The 16489-nt window shown below is 47.2% G+C and overlaps 1 protein-coding gene across 1 annotated transcript in view; it reads left to right on the forward strand.

Annotated features, from left to right (window-relative positions):
• Positions 1-16489, forward strand: part of App-bp1 (Nedd8-activating enzyme E1 regulatory subunit APP-BP1) — a 70566-nt gene that overhangs the window by 9198 nt on the left and 44879 nt on the right. Inside the window, exons 7-8 of the mRNA XM_077697816.1 lie at positions 3533-3642; positions 10575-10747. Coding sequence (XP_077553942.1) covers positions 3533-3642; positions 10575-10747 — 283 coding nt within the window. The remainder of the gene's footprint in view (positions 1-3532; positions 3643-10574; positions 10748-16489) is intronic.

The raw sequence follows: 16489 nt of genomic DNA on the forward strand, positions 1-16489 counted from the left end.
AAACCAATTTTTACTCGTAAATAACTGATTTAAATACTGGTCAGCCTGAATTTAACTCATTTTAAAAAAATAATTTAAATTACCCCAAATTTAAATAAATGTGAGAGGCAAGGTGTGATAAAACTTCAGTTGGTAGTGTCAGCGTTACTGCTTTGTCTTTCGTCTTTGTGCCCCCCGAGTTAAATTTGGGCTTAACAGTATTTAAATCAACTATGACCCAACTGGCTCAAATTCTGCCTATTGTAGTAAATAATAGCTTTTGTAATTACGGCACGTGGAAACTGCACCGTAGTGTGCGAACGTACGTGTGTTAAAGGCCTTTGAGAACCTCAAAGGTCGGTGGCGGTGCTCCTTTGACTCGAGTGGCCGTTCAACCCAGCGCCCTTGAAAAACGTCGTGTAGCAGCTCAGTGGTGGCATTTGAGCTGGAAGACAGCAGTTGGTTCAAAGGCCTTTGAAGTGCCCGTACAAAAGGGGTATTGGGAACACGAGAAGTGAAAGGCACGCCATTGGTACCACTTGTATCCCAGAAGGGACGCTTTCGGATTTGCTTTTGGGTGCCTCTCGGCAGAACTTGCGCAGAGGAACCGCCTGATGTCCTCCCAGTCATTCTCAAGCCTCTTGTGGCATGTTGTGGTGCTGAGTGAGAGCGAGGATTGGGCATGAAGAAAACATGGGCAGTGCTTGTGTGACACTGTATTTCAAAAGAATAAACAGAGAGGGAGTGGAGTGGAGGGCCTGATACTTTTGCACTTGCCTAGAGGGCGTGTGTGAATGTTTTTTTTTCCCCGTGTGGTTGTGTTTAGATGTAGGAGTGCTAATTTGCTTCCTGAATTACCTGTGGGCGAAGTTCACAGTGGGTCTACTGTGAATGGCCGGTTTTAGGTGTACAGTTGAACCCCTTTATAAGAGACACGTACCGGGGAGCAGTTTCTGTCTCTTATACGAGATGTCTCTTATAAGCAGGGTACCATGTTTTCACTTATAATCAGACCCTAGTTCAATGTGGGCACCGTATAACTAAAATAAGCCCAAAAGAACGCTACAGCATGTTTCAGAACATTCATTCTAATTTATGTTTGGCCCCCAGAATTTGTGAAACAGTTCTGAATCTTTGTGTGCTTCATGACTATTTGCACTGTTTTTTACAACCGATTCTACAAGCTGTTTTTCCTTTCCTTGTTTGTGGAAGATGAATCGTAGATGTTGAGTTCACAAGCCTGATGAATACCCAGAGCGCACAGCTTCTTCCGCTGTGTGCTCAGGCTATTCATTACGCTTGCAGGACTCAATGTCTGCAGTGCTTCTTGATTGGGAGCTACGCGAGTTGGAGAGCCCGCATGTGTGATCGCGCTCCATCCAATGAATGGCAGTAAGCTTCAACTACTTCTGTCAGTTGCATTTCCATTGGCAGGGCTTCTCATTGTCATTTCATAGCTGACTGAACCACTGCATGTGTGCTGAAGTTATAATAAATAGCGACTGCAGCTGTCTGTTGTCCACCTGTGTTTCCACAATGGAAGCAACTGCAATTAGTGACTGGTGGCACTGCATCTGAAGTTAAAATGTCTGTTACAAGCGAGAATATTGATTAAACTTCAAGGATGACTTGTCCCTTATAACCAATCTTCTACATCCAATGTCTGTTATAAAAGAGGTCGATTTAATGGGAAAGATAGGGCAGCCAACCATGTGGGTGAATAGTGTCTCTTATACCCATTTGTCTCTTACATCAGTGTCTCTTATAACGAGGTTCAGCTGTATTTTATCTGGGGGAAAAAGGCTGCATTCCTGTGGAAGAATAAAACGAAACGAAATATTGGTGACCAGTGCATTGTTACGCTGTTTGTGTGCGGTGAGCAAGATGAACCGAAGTGGTGAAGATGATGGAAGTTAGAGGAGGGGAACGAGGAGTGCAGCTGGCTGTCTTGAGTGGCCACCTCAAATAAACCTTTGCTATCTGCATGAGGTCCGAATTAATGCGCTTTCAGGGTACTTGTACCTACTTCAAAGAACTTGTACCTGTTGCATACCTGCCAACTCGTCCGAATTTTCCGTAAAATATACGAATTTTGACCCGTCTTACAATTTTACGAATCCTGCCTGAAATTTCACGAATTTTCGAAAAAACTGGGGCCATCTATTTAAACGACACTGTGGAACCTGCGCCACCACGAGAAAGCAATACGTAGTCTTGTTATCACCACCTGCGAATCTGCGATTTGTGTTGTTTTCTCGGGGTGGGCTGCGCATCTATATCCAGAATCGCTGCTACCTCGGCAAGCCTGCTTATAGCACGTTGTTTACGGGCCGGTTACGACTTCCGTGTTTGTGGTGCTCTTTGTATGACTGCCGCGTCCTGCGCAGCAAGACCCATGGTACGACTGCGGTAGTTGCTTCGCAGTGCAAAAGCGGGCTCGAAGCCACAAAAGCACTTCCAAGTGTTCTCGAAATCGTACATACAATCTGAATTTGCTGCCCTTCCCAGCGGAGTTGCTGCTCATTACTCTTCAACACTGACGCTTTTCACGTATGGTTCTGAAAACGCCACAACGCGTGAAGAAAACGTGAATCATTTTAGACTTCAAAATTAAAGTGTGCTGCCCACCATTTCCCCCAGTCCGCAGATATTACGAATTTCCATGTCACCAGGTTGGCAGGTATGCTGTTGTCATTGAGAGCAGGGCTCGCAGAGGTCCTTGAAAACCTTGAATTTAGAATTGCCTATTTCAAGGCCTTGAAAGTCCTGGAATTTTTTAATGGTCCTTGAAAACCCGTGATTTTTTCTGGAGAGAATCAATGGCCCTGTCTTTTCACGAGAATTTAAAGTGTTTGTCGTGGATTTTAGGTGTTAACTAATGTAAAGAAACATTGTAACAATGAAATTTCAGTGTATTGCGTGCAATTGAAACAAGTTTGGTGAATTTTCATTATGAGGCAACATTGCGAGTAGGCACTTCTCAATCCAATCCATGTCAGGATACAATCCAGTGAAAGCCAGCTTGTGTTCTCTGTCTTGCATCTTCTGTCTACTAGTCTCTGGACACTCGCTCATTGCATGTTTGCTGTGCCTCATATGCTCAATCTGCGGTTTCTTTTCCGTGGAAATGGCAGACGTGTATATAGTTTGTCCTGCCTTGCAGCAACACTCACTGATTTAATTTCAGCTGATACTCAGCTGAGTTTTGAAATCAGACAATTTGAGCAACACAGCAAAAAAAAAAGAAGAAAAACACCAACCATGAAATAAAAAAAGGTGGGGGAGCATTCATGAACCCATTAGCGCATATCTAAATGTGCACTAATGTGCTTAGGTATTGTGCCATAAAAAACCATTTGCATTGTGTTGAAAAAGTTATAATCAGATAAAACATTAGATTGGGACCTTGAAAATGTGTTTTCTGGTCCTTGAAAGTCCTTGCAAACCCTTGAATTTTTGCTTTTGAAGCCTGTACAAACCCTGTGAGAGGAGCTGATGTTGTCCTTCCCGCCTTGCTTGTGCCTCCCTGCTTGCTGCGTGCCCCCGCCCACAGGACGCTGCTGTCGCTGTCCTCCCGGCTGTGGGATGCGGGGGTGCCCCTGGTGGTGTGCCGCTCCTACGGCTTCATCGGCTACATGCGGCTGCAGATCGGGGAGCACCCAGGTGGGTAGGCGGTCTGTCTCCTGCCTTTTCTACCCACCATGGAAATGTAGAGTGGCGGTCCACTCGGAGAGAAGACAGTCTCTGCGGGGGGGCTGTATAGCTACAGTATAGTACAGTGTATAGTACAGTGTATAGATACAGTGCAGTGTATAGCTACAGTGGCTAGAATAAGAAAGTGCGATGACCGTGCCCACTCCCGCGTGATGCTGTTAGAGGAAAATCCAGGTGGCGCTGTCACACGCTTACACGTTCGCTGCGACGGCGGCGGAATATGGAGTACGAATGTGTTCACGTGCAGCATCGCATTGAGAAAGCCTCTTTGGGAGCTATTCTACGTGCTCGCGCGAGTTGAGATATAATGAATGTCGTTTTTTTTTAAGAACTACCGTATAATGCGGAATATAGGTCGACCCCCTTACCTTGTAGCCGAAAAATGCAAAAAAAAAAAAAAGGTACCAACCATTGTTTTATTGAGGCTATAACTTGTTTCGTCTCAGATTACTCATTTAAAAGTGTGTGAAGTATCGTCGGACGACTGCTTCTGGCTGGCTGTCGCCCACACAGCAGGTCGTCCTCGGTGCAGTCCAGGGAATTGCTTATGCAGCACTTCTTAAACACTCACAAGACCATGTCATCGTGAAGCGAGCGCAAAGCATGGGACACTCGTGTGCAGACCGGAGCGACAGCCAGTCTGTGCAAGCAGTCAGCAAACATCTTGGGGTATCCATTCGTAGAGACATTGCACGACACTAGCGGACAAAATTTGCCTCTTTGTACAGCCACACAGGTGCACAGAGCAGTGCTCATGAAACGAGGCCTTCCGAGCGTTGCATACCGAGAGCTGCCCCTTCAGCTAACGCCGCTAGCAACACTTCTTTTGGTGATACCGAACTGGTGCAAGGCGGACACGTCATTGGCCTTTGAAAACCCCCAACTTTTCTTTTAAATGCTGCTGTAAACTGGCACCAAGTGCCTAAACTCATTTTGAGCAAGAAGAAAATAGCACGCACACATTCGCCAACAGCGAGAGAAGCGACAAAACAAAGATGGCGTCCCGTCCGATTGGTGGTGGTGGCGATTGTGCCTTTGGGGTTTGTATGGGCTCGATGGGCTGCCCGGTCGCCAGATGACAACTGCCAGTGACTGCAATATAGGTCGAGGGGTGACTTTCCGGCAAATGTTTCTGTAAAAAATCTCGGCCTATATTCCGCATTATACTACTACAATCGAAGTTTACAGATGACTGGGCGCGCTTTGACAGCCGAATATAGCCGGCTGGCTCGGACAATTATGAAACGCAAATCAGAGATTTGTGGACTGGTAACTGGTAAACACGCATTTTATTTTCGACGTGCTCGTTACAAACAAAAAAACTGCTCACTTTTGATGAATTCCTCATGATTGGTTAAAAATTACAAAGGCTCAAAGCCATCAACTTTCTTTGCTCAATGGGCCTTGCCTTTCGCTGCTAGTTCTTTGTTTGTGCGTTTGTGAACAAATTCAAGCATTTTTTCTCGAATTGTCTTCGGAAAAGCGTTTTCGACCTTCGATTCTGCTCTTACATGGGGCAATCGAGCTTTAAGTGCTTCTTCGTTTCACGAAGAGGCATGCCTTCTCCTTTTTCAATGCCTTCGTGTAAAAGTGCAGCTAGAGGTCCAAAACGAATTTGATAGTCATGGACGGGGAGAGTGGCAGACTTATTCATTATGTGAAACGCTTCGTAAATGCTTCCAATGTCTGGAAGGGTACGTGTACGGGCTTTGGCTTTATTCTGCACAGCGCAACACACGCTGCTAAGGGCGAAACACTCAGCGTGTGGTTTCCCCCATGTTGCCGAAGGTAGGGTCAAATTCTCGACATAAAAGGAGCGTGGGGGTTCTTCAAACTCTGCACTCACAGGGAAGTCACCATTCTTAGCTTTTTGGTTGCTGGGTGGGGTTGCGGGTGCGCTTTTCGCTTGACATTTATTTTCGCTTGACACTTGACGCTTGACACTGGGAAGTTGTTTCCGCTGGTACTTCGGAAGATTGGAAATTGCGTGGGCACAGCTTCCGGGGCCAACCAAGGCCTGCCCCTGTAGATTGAGACAACTTCGCCGTTCACGTTCAATGTTCCGGGAGACGTATCTTTCGCCGAAGTGTAGCTTGCACACAGCGGTGGTTTCCTTGAGCTGCTTCTCAGTACGTGGTATTGCTCGTCGCCACTGCGCCAATACAGACGCGTGTCCTTCGGAATGGCAAACAACGACAGTTTCTTTTTGCGGGACTTGTACACCGTACAGCGGCCCGGCACAAAACTGTGACTCTGCTTTTGCGGCACTAATGCACCTTTAAACTTGCTACGGCACAGCAAACAAGCGGTGCTTCTCTCTGGTCAAAGCGGCATCTGCACTGTGACGATCTGCGCGTGCTTCACCAGACGACGTGTGTAAATGATCGCGCGCGCCCCCTCGCGGATCCCTATTGGCGGCTTCAAAACGCCTCGCAGGCGCTGCATACCGCTAATCACACTTTCTTATTCTAGCCACTGTAGTATAGCTGCGAGAATTTTCGAAACTGGGCCATACATAACAAAGCTTTTTCGCAAACAGTCACCCAGTTGCATACATTTTTTTGTTGCGAATTTGGTGCTGAAGGTGGTCGTAGTGGGAAATCGGCAGATTATGGCCAAGTTTGGAAGAATATACATTGTTCAGTCATTTATTTATACCGTCAACCCTCACTTGAGGGTCATTAGAGATAGGGCAATGAAAAATATACACAAGAAATGCAGGTATGGACACTTTCAGCAACTTTAAAAAGAAAGCACAGTCATGTCATTTTTATGGGTAAATGTATCACCCTTTGTTGAATAATTAATTGGTTTAGTAGTTGGATTTTTAACGAAAAAGTTGAAGATGCTGTGTGCAGATGTATTTTGAGGCGATATTTTCTACTGGGTTCTTGGGTTACTTGGGCTGCGATCGCACTGCTGCGTGTGCGCACAAGCTTCTTCTGCTCGCCAAATTTTCTAGGCTGGTGTGTTGTAGGCTTTGCTCCATGATACAGTGCCACAAATGGGAAAAACTGCTTCTTGTGTCCAGCTAAACTGATCTACCTCAAAGTGGCCATGTTTCAGGCAACAGTAAAGCTGACAGTCGCTTCAGAGTTGCATGATCCACTGCAGTTAATGCTTCTCCGCAATGTCTTTGTTTTTTGTATTTATTTCACTTATGCAGCTGTGTTCACGTGTAACAGCTACATTCATAAAGTTGTGCTGCAAAAAGGAACGTTTGTGGAAACTGTCTCGCTGCTGTGCCAGCCTATGGGTGACAGGCAGAAGAGCACGACAGTGTAACAGATACCCAACTGCAAATCCTGGCAAGGTGTAATACGTGTGGTTTTCTGTGAGGTAGGCTGGCATTTGGTATGAACTGTAGCTTTGATTCAATCCTCAGACTGGTACCCCAAACCACCACAACTGCTCACTTCAGTGTACAAGCGAGACTTCTGCTATTGAAGCTGTCAACTTAAAGTTGTTCTGCATCACGATTAGTTATCCGTGCAGCTGCTAGATCGCACGAAATGCTTTGCAGACCACTCTTTACCTAGGTACAAAGTTACCATATTTACATGATTGTAAGTTGACTCGAATGTAGGTGGACCCCTCCAAAATTGCATATCTCTCTCTCTCAAAAAAAAAAAAAAATGCGAGCACAGAAAGCAACCTGTTTGAACGCTGCTGTGAACAAGCGCTGAGAGAGTTCTTCAGGCTCAGTGCACTTATGACAGATGGGACAATTCAGCAAACACAGAAGTGGCATGCAGCAACATGGCCGCCTACAAAATCGTATCACAAGGAGAAGCTCTTCCGTCAACTGCCAAGAGCCACCGTACCTTTCAAGGTACGGTGGCTCTTCCATCAATGATCGATGCTCCCACAAGAGCTGTACGCTCGTGGTGCACCCAGTAGATGTTAAAAGAGAAAAGCTTTTGTATAAGCACACGGAATAACCGTGCATTGTGGGTTGAGCAGGAAACTTTATTCCCAGTCATGGGAACACATTCACTGCGAGATGACAACCACCGAAGCTACCGGCACTGGCCACTGCCGCACGATATCAAAACAAACAACGTGGCGGCTCACAGAAGCGGCCACTCGCAATGTCTTTTGATTCGTGAGTACGCTACTTGCATTCAAGAAGCGTTTTGTTTGTCTCTGACAAACAGAATGAGCGTTACCGAATCCCTTGAATCAATGCACGGTGCTTGTGTAGGCGCAATCATATCGCATCCACTACACTTCCGAATGCACTGGTGGAAGGAAGACAGAGGGCACAGATTGGGAACGCCAACTTTCAAAGTCGGCATCACCTTTATTGATGCCAGAATGTATGCCGTGGTAAACGCTACACTCTGACCGTAACCATAAAAACAAGGCTGTTACGCTTTCACCAGCTTGTAGCCTCCCTCCCCCCCTGCACCCCTTTCCCTGATTTTTCATTTCTCTTGTTGTTACAAGCGGCACAAAGTTCAATTTCAATTCTAAGTCGACCCCCCAACATTAAATTGTCAAATTTAAAAAAAAAAAAAAAAAGTTGACCTACAAGCGTGTAAATACGGTACTCATGCAGGCCTGAGTGCATGTCCCTGAGACATGTTTCTGAATTCGAAGGTCACAACCCATTCACTAGGTTCGCCTTCCTTGCACGAGCTGTGGTGGTCTTGCGGACGCATGCCACCAAAAGTTACGAGTTCGGTTCCACTCAAACCGTTCGTTGGCATGTTTTTATTATTTGAGCAGAGGGCCATTTTTTGCACCACCTGTGTACAACAGACACTGCATTTTTAATCGTCCCGGTTAACTAATGCTTCCACAAAAAAAAAAAAAAGATCAACTTGACACTTTATTTCATTAGGAACCAGGGCACAATGTTGGTACTCGGCTACGCTTTCCTTTCTAGAGAGTGTCAATGGGACAGTTTGGGTGTGGCCACGTTTATCAAGCCCGTTGCTGCTGGAGGAGAAAACTTGTGTATGTTTGTGGTGGTCAGTTGTACGCACTCACATTGTGATACTGTACACCTTGTCTTGTTACAAGGATATGTTTTGTGCATGTTTTAGTGGGTGATTTCTTGTTTTCAACGAGGCATTAACTTTATGTATCTGAGTTTATTAAACAAACTGGCCCTTTGCATTTTTGAACTTTTAAGTACTATTTAGAAGACATTTGAAATGTTTGGATAGCTCTATTCTTTTGGTTCAGTTCTTGTTGAGAAGAGAGGCCAGTTTTGATTTTTTAACCGCTGTTAGTTCTCACAACCAACACCACCTTTTTTTTGTTTGTTGATGTTGTGCTGGCCAGTCTACTAAAGTGGACGAGGCATTGAGGCCTGTCCCCCCCCTTTTTTCTTTAGTGTTGTGGTTTAGTAAGAAAAGTTTTTTTTTTGTTCATAATTGAGGATTTGTTGGTTTCCAATTCGTTTTTATTCATCAGGGAAGTTGCGGTATTGTGTTGAATTGGCCCCCCAAATGTAATGGGCGGTGCTTTGTACAGGGCTTTAAAGGGACCCTGAAACACTCTTTGAACAGTGCAAGTACAAGATTACACTTCCAGGAATACCTGAGCCAAATATTACACGTGCAGGTGAAGCTGTGAGCGCGCAAATCGCTGTGAAATAAGCGGAAAAAAACAGCCGTGCTCTCTTCAATTTCAATTTTGCTCATTATGCACCCCTGGCATGACCCAAACGACGTCATTGCGGCCATGGCTGTCCGATCGGCTGTCACTGGTCAACTTCGCGGAATATTTCTCGCATTTCCTGTAATGATACGCCGTCGTCGGTGCTGTGTACGAACCTCTTTTATGCCTGAACCTGACGCACAGTTTTGGCATTTCTTTTGTTTTGAGTGAGCGCGGAGTTTGAGTGACGGACTCAATACTCCCTTTTCAATGAAACCACTCGACAACAAGCGTTTATTGCTTCAAAAATGCCCTACCAGACTGAGTGCCCGCTTGCGAGCAGGCAGCCATGCCTGCTTTTTTGTGGCACCAGACTGGAAGTAGATCCTCCGCGTTGCGGAGAAAAGGAGAAAACTCCTCGGCCTGTGATGTATCGAAGGCCACCGAAGAGAACGCCGTGAGCTGCGGCCCTATCCGGTAGAGAGCATGTAGCTATCGTCGCGTTATCCGCTGCCGAGTTGAGAGGGAACGATTACGCACGATTTCTCATAGCGCGTAGTTTTGGTGATAGTGAACGGATTTTTATGATTCTTCTGGGAGGAGATTGGTGGAACAATAGACTTTACCCCCAAATACATTCCTAGTAGTCGATGGTATGTGTTGCAGGGTCCCTTTAATGTCTCCGTTGAGATGGGAGCTGTTGCGCTGACTAGAGTTCTTGATTTTGTTTTTTCTTTAATAAGCAACCAATGGAGCTCCTGATCCAGAGTAAGGGCGGTCGCGGCTGTATTCTTCAGTACAAAGGGCATCCTTTGAAAGAGTGCCCTAGTTACCTAGTTAAGAAAGGGACTGTAGTGGCCACTCCTCCTTTTTGTAAAGTCTGCTGAAAGTACCTAGTTGTGTCACAGTGAAAGCAACACTCGCATAACTGCAACCTCCCTTTCAGGAAAAATGGAAAGAAAAGGAATGTCAAGGGACACTGGATCATATAGACCAGAAATAAGGGTAGCGAAACGTATTTGCCCTTTCCAAGGTGGGGCCGTATCGTCCTGTTTCTTCGCACACCCTTGGTGTTTCAGTGGTTGGAACTGAATGAGAGCAACAAGGCGCATTGGCCCCGACCAAAGTTGCATGATATCATCCTGTCCCTCGCATCTTCAATGTTTCAGATCATGTGGGGGCACCAGTCATGAATTCCCTCGAGTGAGCATGTGCTTGGCCCATCCCTGTGTCTTTCTTCTGCCCCCTCCCCCCATGTTCCCTGGCCGCAGTGGTGGAGACGCACCCGGACAACGACCTGGACGACCTGCGACTGGACCGACCTTTTCCGGCCCTCCGTTCCCTGGTGGACTCGGTGGACCTGACGGCCCTGTCGGACAAGGAGCACAGCCACACCCCCTACGTGGTCCTCCTGCTCAAGGCCCTCGACCAGTGGCAGCACCAGGTACAGCCACCACACACCGGGGGGATTGGCCACACAGGCCGGGGTTGGGATGAAGTCGATGGTTGGGTAGCATACTGCCCAGTCAGGTGGCATTATACACAAGATGAAGCACAGGTCACTGACCAAGTCAAAGATGCAAAAGACACTTTAAGAGCACTGCGGCATCCTTGTAGGGCTGTAGCGGGAGCTGTAATGCTCCCGAAGTGTTGTTTTCATTTTAAGTGCAGAGCACCTTAGGGGCTCGCCTTGTCGTCGTAGCTCGCTCGCTTGACCCAAGCAGAGCCACACGACGTTACGTCGTAGCAGCGTCCCACAGAGGCTTCCAAAGCCAAGTGGTTTAGATAGTCGTAACGGTTAGGAACTCGTGAGCCGCTGGCGCTTGTCCTACATTTCCGTGTTGTTTAGCGCAAAGAAAACTGTCGGAACATTTGAGGCAAGATATACGTAATTAACCGCCAGCGCCCACGTTCACTTAGTTAGGAACACTCGTTGGGTCGGTTTTTGTAAGCAAAAATAAGTGGCAGTGCAACGCAGGCATGTGTGGGAGGAAGAGCAAGCGCGAAAAGAACAGAACTCCCGCTGGTGCAGTTTCAGGCAGGGGTCGCGCGAGCACGGCGGAGGCGGGAAATTTGAAATGCGTTGGGTGGCAGCAGTGAGCGGATAATAGTGCTGCAGCCCGTTATGGCGAATCACTGTTCTCCACTTCGGACAGCCTTCACATTGAGGGCTTTAATTTTTGACATGGTCAATGACCTGTACTTCATCTTGTGTACGGTCCTGTCCCAGAATACATTTGATGCTAACGCTAACATCGATAGGGCCCGTAATCCAATGGGGGGCCCGTATTTCTTACACAGTTGTGCCACTCACACAGTATTCCGATTATTGCGCACACCGGAGCAAAATGCGGGTTGCAGTTTTGAAACATCAGGCAGCACTGTAAGTGTAACGGCACCGCAGTCAGAGCAAACGGAGCTGAAAGAATGTGAGAATATCGGAAAACAAACTGCCATGGGGTCACAGTGGTAATGGTGGGGAAATTGTGTCCTCTGCTAGGCATGCTGTCTTGCAGCACTTGTGGACAGTTCCAGCAGTCACAGTCTGTTTTGTTGTGATGGAAAATTCGTGCAACGATAGATGTGCAAGTTAACGCATGCAGTGCCTGGCTGGGGAACAAAACGTGATTCTCAAAGATTTAGAACTTTTTGTGAGAGTGGCCTTGTGTGCAATACGTTCTTCTCACGGCATTCTTGTCAGACTTGTCAACTAGCTTTCTACATACGAGTTTGACCAACCCTCGCCGATTGCCTTCGTTGAGATTTTCACACACCAAGGCTGGCGTTGCTGTGGAAGCATTAGAAGCAACTGGGTTGTTCTGGTACTGTCACCAATTCTTTTTAACAATGGCCCAAGAGGAAGAGAAAGGTGTTGAACTGTTTGCACTGCTGTCCTTTAACGAGGCCGAGCCTTTTATAGTCTCATTTTTTTAAGTCTCATTTATCCGGAACGGAATGACACTGGGGCGATGCAGCAGTGGAAACAATGAACAGGGGAGGGAGAGCAGTGTTAAGGGGGGAGGTGGGGATCGGAGTGAACATTTTTGTGTTTTGGCATAGAGTAACGAAATTTGGCAGGCATGTTGGCAACCTTCCCCAGCTATCGAAATGGTTTCTGCTTTATTTGGAGTAGTGCCATCTGCTTTTTGCGTTTTCATTTTTTTGAGGGGGCGCGCACGCGCGGGCCCTTTGTCAATATACGCGCAATTTCATATTTCGCCTTTTGTTAAAATTTAAAGATTGGGCGGAAAGTTGGAAATGGTGAATTCATGATTTGTCCACCGTCACTCATTGACGCAACATTGACGCAAAAAAGTCGTGCGAATTGTTATTAGGCAGCACGAGGCACTGTGTGGAAACATCTTTTTTGCGTGCACTTTTGATTCGCACTTAGTGGTGCTTTTGTGTCACTCAACGGGGGAGAGGGAATGTGAGCGCTCTGACAAACAAACAAACCACTAGAGAACCATACAAAATACACTCCTCACCAAGCATTCCCACAAAGCCAAAACCGAGCTGGAGATCCCTTCATTAAAAAGTCTGTGTGAAGTCCAACACATCAGACCCCTAACCAATCCGAACTGCTGCACTCACGAGACACTAAATAGTGCCTACAATGTTCTTGCCTACTGGTGTTGACGTGGTGTCGATGTGATGTGGCTTAGGCATGTGTTAGTGATGGGGCCAGCGTCACTACACCTAGCCATAATGGGCCCAGTGCCATGGCTGCGCCGTACTTCGTGGGGGGGGGGATGTGTTATGCACGGTTTTCTGGCGTCCTGTTTTAATGAGTTTTTTTCTACTGCCATACAAGTTGGACTTTAGGTCGACCTTGTGGCCAAGAAATTAGAAAAAAAAGAACTAGGTACACATTATCACTTTATTGAGGCTATAAGCACTTGTTTTGTCTACGGTTACTTATTAGAGCTGTCTGAAATCTTGTCGGATGACTGCTTTGGTCTGGCTCCCACCAGCAAGTCATCCTCGGTGCAGTCTGAGGAATTTCTTGCGGAGAACTTCTTAGGCGCAGACTGTCGCGAGAGCCGGTTTGCGCAGGCGGCCAGCGACCGTCTTGGCATTGTTGCCGGTCACCCATTTGTAAAGACGTCGCACAATGCTCGTCGACAAAAGTGGCCGCCTTGACTGTCAGTTCCAGATGGACAGCTCAGCACCCACGAAACGAGGTCTTCCGAGCGTTGCGTACCAAGAGCTGCCGCCTTCACATTACGCCAGTAGTGCGCACTCTTTTCGGAGGTGCCGAACTGACGCTAGTCGGACTTTTTGCTGTTGGCTTGGGCATACCTTCCTTTAAATGCTGTGGGCCTGAACTTTTCTTGAGGAGGCACACACTCACTGACAGCGACAGAAGGAAAAAAACAAAAACAAAAACAACGCGGCACATCCGATTGGTGCTTGTGGTGATGGTACCTGTGCAGTTCGGATGGGCCCGATGGGCTACCTGCTTGCCAGACGACAACTAACATTATGCCACTGACCAGTATATAGGTTGAGGGGGGACTTTTTGGCAAATTTTTTGGCAAGAAATGTCGACCTATATTTCCACTTATGTCTTTTGTAGCCACCTGAGCAAGGTGTCAGCCACCTACATTGTGTTAAATTCATGTCTGGCCTATTCAAATGCATTCATCCATGAATAAGCACTCTTCATCTGATTTGCTTTGATCTGCAGTTTTGAAGGGGGGGGGGTTTATGGTGCGATTTTTATCACTGCACAGAACTTGTTTGTTTCCATCTTGTTAAAGAGATGCTGATATGTTCGCTCAAAATGCATGTTGGCTGAAGGTTATGCCACGACTACCAGCATTGCCTCAGCTGAACTGGATTGAACTGCGATAATTGCCAGCAGTGCTGGCACCGGAGAGATTGAGGCATTATCTCATAGAAGAAACCTATCAAACAACACCCGTAAATTTTTTGAAGGGGGGTATGCAGCATTGATGTCGACGTGAGCCGTCTTGTCATGCCCCTGCAAGGAAACAAAAATGAAGGGCATGTTCGTGCAAGATTGTGCATGCAGAGGTACTTGTTTTCATGCATCTTTTTTCACTTTTTCATCTTGCGTACCCTACAAACACTTGAGCAACCTCTGGGCTACCCGCGAGAATTTTCATGTTCAATGGAAAACAATTCAGAGACCTACTCAAAGTCAGCAACAGAGCCGTGCAGGCTATATGGTAGACCAAAAAATTCCCTCGCACTTCCCCGAGGGGGAGAGTGTGTAAGTGCGAATGCACGGTTGTTGATTGCGCGATTACGGTGAATATCGTGATCTTAATGAGTAGTCGAGAGATTACACACACGCACACAACTACAAAGAAAGATATTTCACTCGTTATTGCTGGTACCGTTGCCCGGTCCGCCATCATCGTTATCGAGATGCAGGACCAGCGACCGCTCTCGACGACGGCGCACGCTCGACTAATACCCTCCCGCGCCACGCGGCCGCTACACGAGCGCCCTCACGCGTCGGAATGCGGAGCGCCCGCTACGCGAGCGAGAGCTCTCCCGCCCGAAGTGGAGAGGAGGCGCCCAACACCCGCAGTCACTGAGCGGAGAGAGGAGGAGGAGAGTAGCGTGCGCCCATCTCCCCCCGTTGCTAGGGAAGACGAGGAGCGCGCGCACCCGCAGCTGTTGCTATGCGGACGACTGCGGCGGACGATTCAGGCTCGCTTAAGAAGTGCATTCACACTTAAAAAAACCTCGGAGGAACTTGCTAGTTTGGCCATTGCGCCGGCTTAAACAAGCGGACCAGTTCCCGCAAGGTGTGGGGCACATGCAAAGCTCTCTTTGGTAAAACTAAATCCCTTAACACCACGCAAAACCTGCTACTTTCTCAGTCTATAGACAAAGAAGGATTTGAGCGCATTGCAGTTGAAACATTCTTCCCCTAGGACGACCATTACGACTTTACTGTCTGCACCCCAATCTGTGCTGATCAGCTGAAGGTGTGGAAGACATCGTCTTTGAAGTGGGAACCAGTTTTTAAGACGCTACCAGGGTCCGTCAATGCTTTTCTGGTCATGAAACTCCCGGCCGAGTTTCGTTTGGGGACAAAGGCTCCCACGAGAGGCGCTGCCGCAGATCAGAGGGCTAGAGTAGCTAAATTCACACGTGTCCGCCATACAAAGTAGAGACACGTATGCGTTACGCCGCCATTTTGGGTCGCTCGCTCGCCACCGCAGCAAGTCATTGTATCAAAACCACACTGTAATTATCGCCACAACGCGGTTTACTGGCGAAGTGTGAACCATCGTATCTGTTTCGCGTTGCTGCGTCTTGTCGGAAACGAAAAGAACAGTGCATTGAGCGCTTCGACCCAATAAGGGTGGCACGGGATCGTTCAAAGGGTGTCTCCACCCTGAACAATTCTATTCCCCACTTTCCTTCCCAGGATAAGAAGACAGGAATAGAAGACAAAGCCGAAAAAATATACCCGCACCGGCTCTCATTGGCTAGTTTTCCTGCCTCCACTAGCCGGGCATTTTGTGCGAACCGTTGCCCTCGAAGCCTTATTTTTTTCTCTTGTAAAGAAATGCAAGCGGCACTTCGGGAAAAAGTGTATGACCTCTGTGGTAGTGCCCACAAAATGCAGCGCGCATCCGACACTTGCGGCCGCAGTTCGGCTGTCCAACAATATGCCCTCGACAATGTCGGCGTACACATTCGGAACACGCAATGTTTTCCACTGTTCCACGTGCTCTTCTCCTATTTTTAAGAGGTCCAGTAGTCGGATAGATGGAATTTGGAGATAACTTTTCGTCTTGAGAGCAATTAGGTCACTGGGCTTGCGTGATGGACACCGCAAGGTCTTGCGGCAGTTGATGCAACCTATAGTGTTGAAAATTTTTTTGCCACATAGCCCGCCAAGTACTCGAGAATAGCGTCCTTTGTAGACATAAATTCACTGGTCCCTTCACCACTGTCCAGGAACTCATTGGGCTCCAAGAGGACGTCATCAAGAAGCATGGCAGCAAGGGTGTCAACTTGAAATAGCATTTTGAACGGTTGACATGTGGCAGGAAATTAAGTTTTATGAGAGCATTGAAGGACTCTGGTTTTATGCAAAAACGGCCTGCAAGAAAAAGACGTTTGTGTAAATAACAATTACGCACGTGCTGATAAGAAAAAAATGTATTGTGTAGATAAATGAATACGCAGGGACTCT

The sequence above is a fragment of the Haemaphysalis longicornis genome, unplaced genomic scaffold, assembly GCF_048455015.1.
Source record: "Haemaphysalis longicornis isolate Haplotype H1 unplaced genomic scaffold, Haemaphysalis longicornis Haplotype H1 scaffold_2, whole genome shotgun sequence".
In the NCBI taxonomy this organism is placed as follows: Eukaryota; Metazoa; Arthropoda; class Arachnida; order Ixodida; family Ixodidae; genus Haemaphysalis; species Haemaphysalis longicornis.